The 9,291-nt window shown below is 48.8% G+C and overlaps 1 protein-coding gene across 1 annotated transcript; it reads left to right on the plus strand.

Moving 5' to 3' along the window:
• The first annotated feature begins 31 nt into the window (after window positions 1–31).
• On the plus strand, window positions 32–2,203 carry LOC123448054 (peroxidase 4-like). Its single transcript, XM_045124823.1, has 3 exons — window positions 32–515; window positions 617–782; window positions 1,609–2,203. Exons 1-3 carry the CDS (start codon window positions 114–116, stop codon window positions 1,998–2,000), a joined length of 960 nt encoding a protein of 319 aa, XP_044980758.1. The 5' UTR covers window positions 32–113; the 3' UTR covers window positions 2,001–2,203.
• The last annotated feature ends 7,088 nt before the right edge of the window (window positions 2,204–9,291 follow it).

Here is a 9,291-nt window from a genome sequence, read left to right on the forward strand (position 1 = left end):
TTCTCCCTATAAATACCGGCCGCCCCGCGTTCCTCCACCATCCAGCAAAACAAGCTCTCAAGGCACTATCTATCTAGCTAGCTAGATAGCTAACACAGTTGATTCCATCGATAATGGCGGCGCGTGCCATTGTCGTCCTGGTCTCGCTCGTCCTAGCGGTGGTCGCCGGCGGCGCGTCGGCGCAGCTGTCGTCGGGCTTCTACTCGCGCTCGTGCCCGGGCATGCTCAAAGCCGTGCGCTCGGCGCTGCACCCGGCGATCACCAGGGAGCGCCGCGTGGGCGCCTCCATCGTCCGCCTCTTCTTCCACGACTGCTTCGTCCAGGGCTGCGACGCCTCGCTGCTGCTGGACGACGCGCCGGGGCTGCGCGGCGAGAAGAACGCCGCGCCCAACAAGAACTCCGTCAGGGGGTTCGAGGTCATCGACGCCATCAAGGCGGCCGTCGAGAAGGAGTGTCCCGGCGTCGTCTCCTGCGCCGACGTCCTCGCCGTCGCCGCCGAGGAGAGCGTCGTTTTCGTAAGTATCCAAACATTCATAGTCATGCTTAGTTACTAGTAGTACGTACTACCCTTCAACAAAGTCTAACGCTGTGACGTTCGTTGTGTACGTACGTACAGCTGGGTGGCCCGAGCTGGGAGGTGAAGATGGGGCGGAGAGACTCGACGACGGCGAGCTTCACCGGCGCCGAGAACAACATCCCACCGCCCACGTCGGGGCTCGCAAACCTCACGTCCCTCTTCGCCGCGCAGGGGTTGTGCCAGAAGGACATGGTCGCGCTCTCAGGTAGTACTAACATACGTAGTACATGCAAATGCACGTACTCATTAGCCGCCAATTAAACAACTAACAGAGTTTAAAAAAACTAACATCTCTGCATATTAACCTCTTTTTACTGGAATTTACAGAACATAAATTCACAACATAACATCGATCAATTTCTATCCCAATCCATCATTGAAGTACTGTTGCAGTCTTAATAACCAAGATAAAAGTAGTGATCACGTAATATACATACTTTCCGTTCCTAGAGCAAGGTGAAACTATTTGACTACTTCTCCACACTGTTAATTTCTCGATGGAGTAGGTAAGCTTTGTATATAGCCGCAAAACAAAAACAAAAAACAGCTGGGTTCAACCAACGGAACTGATAGCCACGTTTTAACTTCTACTCCGTCCGTTCTTAAATATAAGTCTTTTAAAAAATTTCACTATAAACTATATACGGATGTATATAGACATATATTAGAGTATGGATTCATTTATTTTGTTTCGTATGTAGTTTTTAGTAAAATTTCTTAAAAACTTATATCTAGGATCGGAGGGAGTATATATGACCTTTTCAGGATTAAAGAAATATACTACTGTACTTTACAGGTGATGAATTATAAAGTTGCTGACTGATTACCATTGACCTGAGCCTCTGGAAATTTTGCTCTGTAAGACTACTAGACAACAACAACAACAAAAATTGTTCCGTGGTCACTTAAAATGTTAAAATACGTAGAAACAGTAATTACGAAAGTTGGTGAATGATTGCTGCCAATCGAATGAAAATGGGTAACCAAGCATTTTTAACGGTAACCTGACGTGACCTATCACTTGTTTCCAGGAGCGCACACGATCGGCCTGGCACGCTGCACAAACTTCCGGGACCACATCTACAACGACACCAACATCGACGACGGCTTCGCCAGGAGCCGCCAGTCAGGCTGCCCTCGCACCGCCGGCTTCGGCGACAACAACCTGGCGCCGCTGGACCTGCAGACCCCGACCGTCTTCGAGAACAACTACTACAAGAACCTCGTCCAGAAGAGGGCCCTCCTACACTCGGACCAGGAGCTCTTAAACGGCGGCGCCGCCGACGCGCTGGTCCGGCAGTACGTCGGCAGCCAGAGCTCATTCTTCAAGGACTTCGTGGTGGGGATGGTCAAGATGGGGGACATCGGGCCGCTGACGGGGTCCAGCGGACAGATCAGGAAGAACTGCAGGAGGATCAACTAAGAAAAGATCCTCCACTTTGAGCGCAGACAATTGCGAAATCCCTAGAAATGCAGCACAATCCGTAGCAATTCGGGATGTGTTTGATCGCGCCCAAGCTTGCAAGCAGCTTGTAGTTTCCTGTCGTTCGACTCTGTTTCTGCAATTGTCAAACCAATGTACGTTGTGTCTGTTGGGTTAATAAAAGGCCTACCAGTCTATAGCCAGGAATTATAAGGTGAACTTTTTTTTCCACAACTGAAGAGCCAGAAAGACCATAAAGAGCTGCGGCAATAATTGACTTACCACATCTATGCTAATCAATCAGAACATATCCCAAAAAGGCACATTCCGAGAGCATCAAAATCTTCTGCTAGCTGAAACAAATATCCCAGGTAATATCTAGAGGAAAATGTAAGACAGTAAGGACTGTTAAATTGTGATTTAAATCCTCAGGTATTGAATTAGAAGTAACACGGATGGGCCTTTGCGTTGGTACGGACGCGTACGAGTATAACTCGTTCACTTATCCTTCAAAAACTCTCATTTATTGCCCCTCATATATATACTTCATATAGTCGCATCTAAATATGGTGTATCACCTTGTCCTTGTAATACCCCCCATCATAGTGACTACGACTTCGTGCGTCTATGATTTTTCCCGCAAGAGTCCTCACGTAAAATCCGTGTCTCTCGTGTCTCGTTGATCTCGTTTTATCTAAAAAATAGTATCAGAGCCAAATTGTAGATACAAGATTCGTCCGAGACGAGTGAAGCTAGGGTTTGACGACTGGCTATCCATCGAATCCGACAACGGATCGATTTACGCTGTGCCGCTATACCAAGCCAAGGCCGACGGGAAATTGAATTCCGCTGTTTTTTTGAAGCAAGGACGCTAAAGGCTTCCGAGCGTTGAATTAATAAAGCTACCAGGCAGCATCCAGAAGGTATCAATACAAACCATAGCGTACAGACCATCAGATACATCAATGAGTGCACAAGTCTAATCAACAGAGAGTCCGACACAAAGCAAAAACCAAGAAACAATACATCGCCCACAGGCCAGACTCCAAAAGGCTAAGAAGATAGCAACACAACATCATCAACCAGACCGCTTCGCGATGAGTCATCGTCTGAGTGCTCCAAATCCTCTCCATGATCTCCAGCATGCGATCAGTGTCACGCTGCTTCGCATCGGTGACCATGTTGTAAAAAAAGATGGCATTTGAATATCACATCAGCTTGGTGGGCAGGGAATTTCTTCTCAATTGTAATGTCGTTGTTTTGTCACAACAGATGCCTAGGGGTCTCTTATCTCGTGTGGTTGGGGCCAATGTGTGTCGAAGGACTCCGGGAACGAGATTGGGAACAAGCAGTGGTGATACGTGATGTACCCAGGTTTGGGGCCCTCCGTGGGAGGTAACACCCCTAGTCCTGCCGAAGTGGATAGATGGTAGATGAAGGTTACAATGGCGCTCCTTGAGGTGATAGCTAGAGGAGAAAGAAGGAGATGTTCGCTCTTCTTGCCTCTCTACGTGAGTGGGTGTGTGTGATCGGCCGCCCTGTTGCATGGGGATAGCCGGGGGCTTTATAGGCCAACCGCCCCGACTTAAATTATACATAAAAGGTGTGGGTGGGGACCGGCCGGTGGCCTGTGTGGCTGGCTGGAGGGCCCTACCCCCGGAGCGGTCTTATCACCGGTGGGACATGCTGAATGCGGGGTCCCGTCGGAGGGGCACCCCGTGAAGCATCTGTCGCTCCCGCCCGTGGCTGACAGTATGGTTGACTCCCTGGCCGCCACGTGTGAGGGGAGGGGGGAGTAGGTGATGATGAGCGCCATGTAGACCCGGGTGGTCTTGCCTGGTCGAGTTGGCAGAGGTCGGCGGTACGGCTGGTCTACTATTGCCTTGTGCGTAAGATGCTATTGAGTGCATGGTCTCTCGTTGTGTCCCGTCGGAGGAGGCGATCCTTGTTGTATGGGCTGGCCACTGGCAGGAGGAGCCCTTCAGCTAGCGGGTCGCCCAGAGCCGGAAGGACCAGGGTCCCGCTGCGAAAAGGCCGAGGCTGTCGGAGCCGACCGAGCCCTCCGGAGCCAGCCTGTTGGAGTCGGGGCTTGAGAGGTCGTGCCAGCCCCATTTTTTCGAAAATGTGCATGAAGGGAGATGAGGCTACCCCGGGGTTATCCCCCCGACAGTAGTCCCCGAAGCTGGTGAGTCCCGCCAGCTCGGAGCGAAGGGTCTCGCTGCCTTGTCCCCCAGAGTCCTTGTTGGTGGCGATTGGGAGCCGGGTCCGTCTGCCGTCCGCCGGGCCCGGGGAGCCGGGCAATCGATATCAAATGGAACGACGCGGCGCCTCGGCGCTGGGGAACGAGGCTGCCACACGGCGGGCACCCGAGGCCCATCCACTACGGGAATCATGAAGTTTGTTGTCAGGCACTAACAAATGGAAAAGGCCCATATACAAATGGCAAAGATTTTGGCGTCATCGAGGAGACGACAAAGCTTGATGACATTCTATGAATGGGCAAAGAGGTACTTTGCCGTCAGCTTTCCATCGGGCAGACGATAAAATCTTTGCCATCAGTCAAACTATAGTTTGCCGTCTGCCCCAAAAATAACAAACGACAAAGTGAGCATCGTTGCCGTCAGCCTATACGATCTTTTCTGCCAGCCGATTCCAACTTTGCCGTCATCCTCGAACCCGCAGACGGCAAAGAAATATTGTTTAATAATACCTAAAGCAACAATGCATAGATTGGACACCCTAAGGAAACATATGCGGTGAAATAAACACATGCGGTCAAGGAAACGTACGACCGATAACTTCTTACGTGCTTATTCAAATGCGGTGGTTACACTTTACATAAATGACATCCATATAAAATGAAACAATAAATTGGGCATGGTTTCTTGCAATAAGAACATTACAAAAATTGTAAAAAAGCAACCGAGTCCTCGTCTTCTTTGGGGCGAGGTTGGGCCGACGGCCTGGATGGGGCCCGATAGGGCTGGCGGGATGAGGCACGGTCGACGGGCTGCGCAGAGGGGCGAGGAAGGGATGTCCAGAAGGGTCGGAGGGCGTTGTATAATGCCCAAGATGCGGTTGTATCCTTATTTTGGCGCGAGGGCGTCGACAGGGATAGAAATGCATCTCATCGTTTCGCAGGAATGGATATCGTTACAAGTACATGTACTCAAAAGATGAGTATAAGGAGTTGGCTTACACTTGCCACAAGCTACATCAGAGTCACATTAATACAAAAACATAATCAATCATCATGAAGAAGAGTAGGGTCCGTCTACGAACGAAATCAAACGATAAAAGAACGACGTCCATCCTTGCTATTCCAGGCTGCCGGCCTGGAACCCATCCTAGATCGATGAACAAGAAGAAGAAGAAACTCCAAATAGCACAATCAGCGCGCTCACATGAAAGTGACTCTTTACCTATACCTGCAACTGGTGTTGTAGTATTTTGTGAGCCATAGGGACTCAACAATCTCATTTCCAAAGGTATCAAGACTAGCAAAGCTTAATGGGTGAGGTATGGTTAAGTGGTGAGGCTGCAGCAAGCGGCTAAGCATTTTTTTGAGGTGGCTAACTTACGAGTACAAGAATAATTGGGGGATGATCTACACACATCGGACGTGAACTAATAATGATCAAATGAAGGATCCTGAACCATACTTACGTCAGACATAACCCCACTGTTTCCTCGATCGGAGAAGGAGCTCACGAAAGAGACAATCACGGTTACACACTCAGTTGGCATATTTTAATTAAGTTGACTTCAAGTTATTTAGAACTGGATGTTAAACAAAGTTTCCACGTTGCCACATAACCGTGGGCACGGCTTTCCGAAAGATTTAACCCTGCAAGGGTGCTCCAACTAGTCTATCACAAACTACCACACGCTGCGATGGAATAACCTCGATATGGGAAATCCCATGATCTCCTCGGGTTCCTATTGGAAAATCTCAACCTCGAGATAGCCCCAAGTATACTCGGAATCGCTCGCACAAGATGCTCGAGAAAGGTAAAACAAGTCTAGCAAGGCCGTCCGACGTGTCGACGATCCCGATAGGAGTCGCGTATCTCGTTCTCAGGACACGTTGGATTGTCCAAACTTCCGGTAGGACAATCACAGAGTTGCCCCTGGTAGCCACCAGCGGTTGACAGCTTGGACCAACACTCGTGCGGAGCACTGGCCCGGGTGTTGGTTAATTATATTCGGTGTGATCAAACCCTATGCATATTTTAGTTAGTTATTAAGAAAATAGTACCAATCTTGGGCCTTGCCAGAGGAGCTTTATCCCAAAACAAGAATCTAGGGGGTCCCCATAACAACCCCAAGAATGTTAGGAGCGCTCATTTATGGAACATAACACCGGTAGCCGAAACTAAGGTGACAAAGGTGAAACAAAACACCAGGCTAGAAAGGCCGAGCCTTCCACCTTTTACCAAGTATATAGGTGCATTAAAATAATTAGCACTAATATGGTGATATAAAAAGGAACCCGGGTTTGCACATGGAAGCATCTACACCTACAACTAGCAATGCTTCCCAATGGTTAAGCAAGCGGTAACATGGCCAATCACTGGTTTGCTAGGTTGTAGAAAGGTTGAAGGTTTCATGGCAATGTTGAGAGACTAACAATTAACAGGTGGTAGGCAACGAGACATAGCGAAACAAATGAGATAACTAGCATGGCAATGATAGTAATGGTATCTAGGAAAATGATCATCTTGCTTGAGATCTCGCTTGGAAGAAGAACGACTCCATGAAGCACACGAACTGACATAGTCGAATGGGTCCTCACATTCCGACACGCTTGTGGAACTCTATCGAGACGAAGCAAACTAGAAACAAGCATCAACACATGATATTCAGCACACACATGCATTTTATGATGCACACCCTAATATGATGCATGTAGAGTTTAAATTATGCAAGGCATGGCATGGCAATTCACGCAATCAAACACTACACATTAACTGAAGCTCAATATGCAACGAATTGCATATTGACGAAACTCCACATCTAATTATTTAGTTCACTCATCTTTATTTACACAACAATATTAATTGTTGTTAAACATGGCAAGGGGTGAAGCACAAATAATCTACCTATCTAGGCATTTTAAATGAAGCCGGAAACGACATATAGCATCTCCGAACTCACCCCACGCGTTAACTTTGTATTCTGTCCAGATTTGTCCTAATCACATTTTATGTTCGTTAAAGGAAAAAATTAATGGTTCATGTGATTCTACTCGTCCTTCTAGTCAATTTACATATATGGCTCGTCTCCAACGGAGCTACAGTTAAATAGCTACATATTAAACAGTTTTTAACACGTTGTTATGCAAACCGATGCAAACATCACATTAAACAGTTTTAATTATGCATGAGAGTTGTAAAATATGAATATGCGTGAAATTCTAATCACTTTACATATATAATTTGTCACGATTCGACTCATGGTTTAAAAACTATGGGCGTTTGAATATAATGCATTTTTCTGAAATCGTTGGTAATTGGAAAAATGGCACGCCTTTAAAAAAAATCCTACGGGGGTGAATCTGCTAATGGGCCGAAGAGGGGCATGGGCGCAAAATTACTAAGAGACGCCTAGGGAGGAATATACATGACTGCATGGGGCTCACCTACGGGCGAGGCTCGACTGGAGTTCTTGGGCTCGCCGGCTGAGGAGGCCGAAGCTCGACCTTGTGTGGAGCAGACGGAGGCCTCAGCCCACACGCAGGGCGAGGCCCACGTGCGGTCGGGTCAACACCACTAGCGGTAGGCTCGACCTGTCGTCCTCCTCGCATGGACGCGACCGACGGCGGTGGCTCGCGATGAGGCTCCGAGCAGGGACGGGATCAGGCCCAAGGCGCTGGAGGAGGACCTGATCCACGCAGTGGGGGTCTTCTCCGGCCGGATCTCGACGGATCGGAGCCGGCGACAAGGCCCGGCGGCGGGGCAACATGGCTGTGGTGGGTGCAGCGAGGTAGCGCTCCGGCAGGCGACAGTGGCTGAGGCGGAGGTGGCCATAGGGCTGCGATGGCCAGAGGGTGCGGCGCGGCGGTTGAGTCTCCGGCGAGCTCACCGGAGGCGGAGCATGGCGTGGCGGTTGAGATCCGACTCGGGGCTCCTCGGGAGCTCGAGCAACAGCTCGGGGGAGCCGGCGCGAGGCTGCTGCCTTGGCCCAGTTCGGGCTCGGGGTGGCCGGAGACGGGCTTCGCGGGCCCCGACGGCGCTGGGAGGTGGGAAGCTGCGGCTGGGGAGGCACGAATCCCAAGGTGGAGCTAGGGTTTTCTGAAATTGGCATGGGGAGGCAGTTAAATAGGGAAAGGGGGTTAGGGTTAGGGGAATTAGCCCATTTTCGAGACGTACGATCTTGATCGGACGGCTCTAAAGGTGGGGATGGTGTTAATGCGCTAGGTGGGCTGTGTAACTCTGATGGGCTGAGAGAAGATAGGGGTTTTTTTGGCTCGGGAACGAGAATTTAAAACACCGACAAACGTTCGACGGTAAGCCGATGACGGTGCCACTACAGTCAACCGTTCGGGTATCAAACGGACTCCGATTGCGGCGAAATTTGGCAGGCGGCCTACATACACTATATTAAAACCGCATGCCAATTTCAACACGATACGATAAAGTTTTATACACGCTTTTAAAAACAAGATTTTATCGATGCCGTCGGTGCGTGCGTGTATGGTTGGTCTCGAAACGATCAACGACGAAAACGGAAAGAACCAGCAACTACTAACGGATGCATGTTTTAAAAACTGGCGGCAACGGAGTGTCGATGCAATGCAGATGATGCGATGATGAATGTAACACACAATCTAATAGGATGGCAACAAGGAATAAAAAAGGAATCTTCTGGAGCATTGGTCTTAGGCTGTCACAACTCTCCTACACTAACAAGAGATCTCGCCCCAAGATCTAAGAATGAAAGGTGGAAGAGGAAGAAGAAAGCAAGAGGAAGAGATAAGACTTAGTTGCTTCTTTGACAAATGAGTGAAACCAACAAAACTTAAAGTTGCTAAGGGGTCGAAGAATGATATGAGAAACAAGCAAGAATTCACACAAAATTTCGGCAGCACTTCGGTAGGAAAGAGGGAAAATTTGATAAGATTGAAATATCTTGACAAGATACACAACAAACCAACTAAATTGATAAGCAAGGAAATAACATGATCTGGACAACCAGAGATGCTTGATATAAAAAAGAGCAACATCACAACCAATCCGGACCAAGAGAATAGAAACTAGATCTTTGAGAAGAATAGAATGAAGAAGGAAAT

The sequence above is a fragment of the Hordeum vulgare genome, chromosome 4H, assembly GCF_904849725.1.
Source record: "Hordeum vulgare subsp. vulgare chromosome 4H, MorexV3_pseudomolecules_assembly, whole genome shotgun sequence".
Classification (NCBI taxonomy): domain Eukaryota; kingdom Viridiplantae; phylum Streptophyta; class Magnoliopsida; order Poales; family Poaceae; genus Hordeum; species Hordeum vulgare.

Bases quoted from the DNA above. Each gene is read 5' to 3' on its own strand.
- LOC123448054 (XM_045124823.1), top strand. From the start codon at position 114: ATGGCGGCGCGTGCCATTGTCGTCCTGGTCTCGCTCGTCCTAGCGGTG. The intron at 516-616 runs GTAAGTATCCAA...ACGTACGTACAG, and splicing joins CCGAGGAGAGCGTCGTTTTC to CTGGGTGGCCCGAGCTGGGA. The intron at 783-1,608 runs GTAGTACTAACA...ACTTGTTTCCAG, and splicing joins GGACATGGTCGCGCTCTCAG to GAGCGCACACGATCGGCCTG.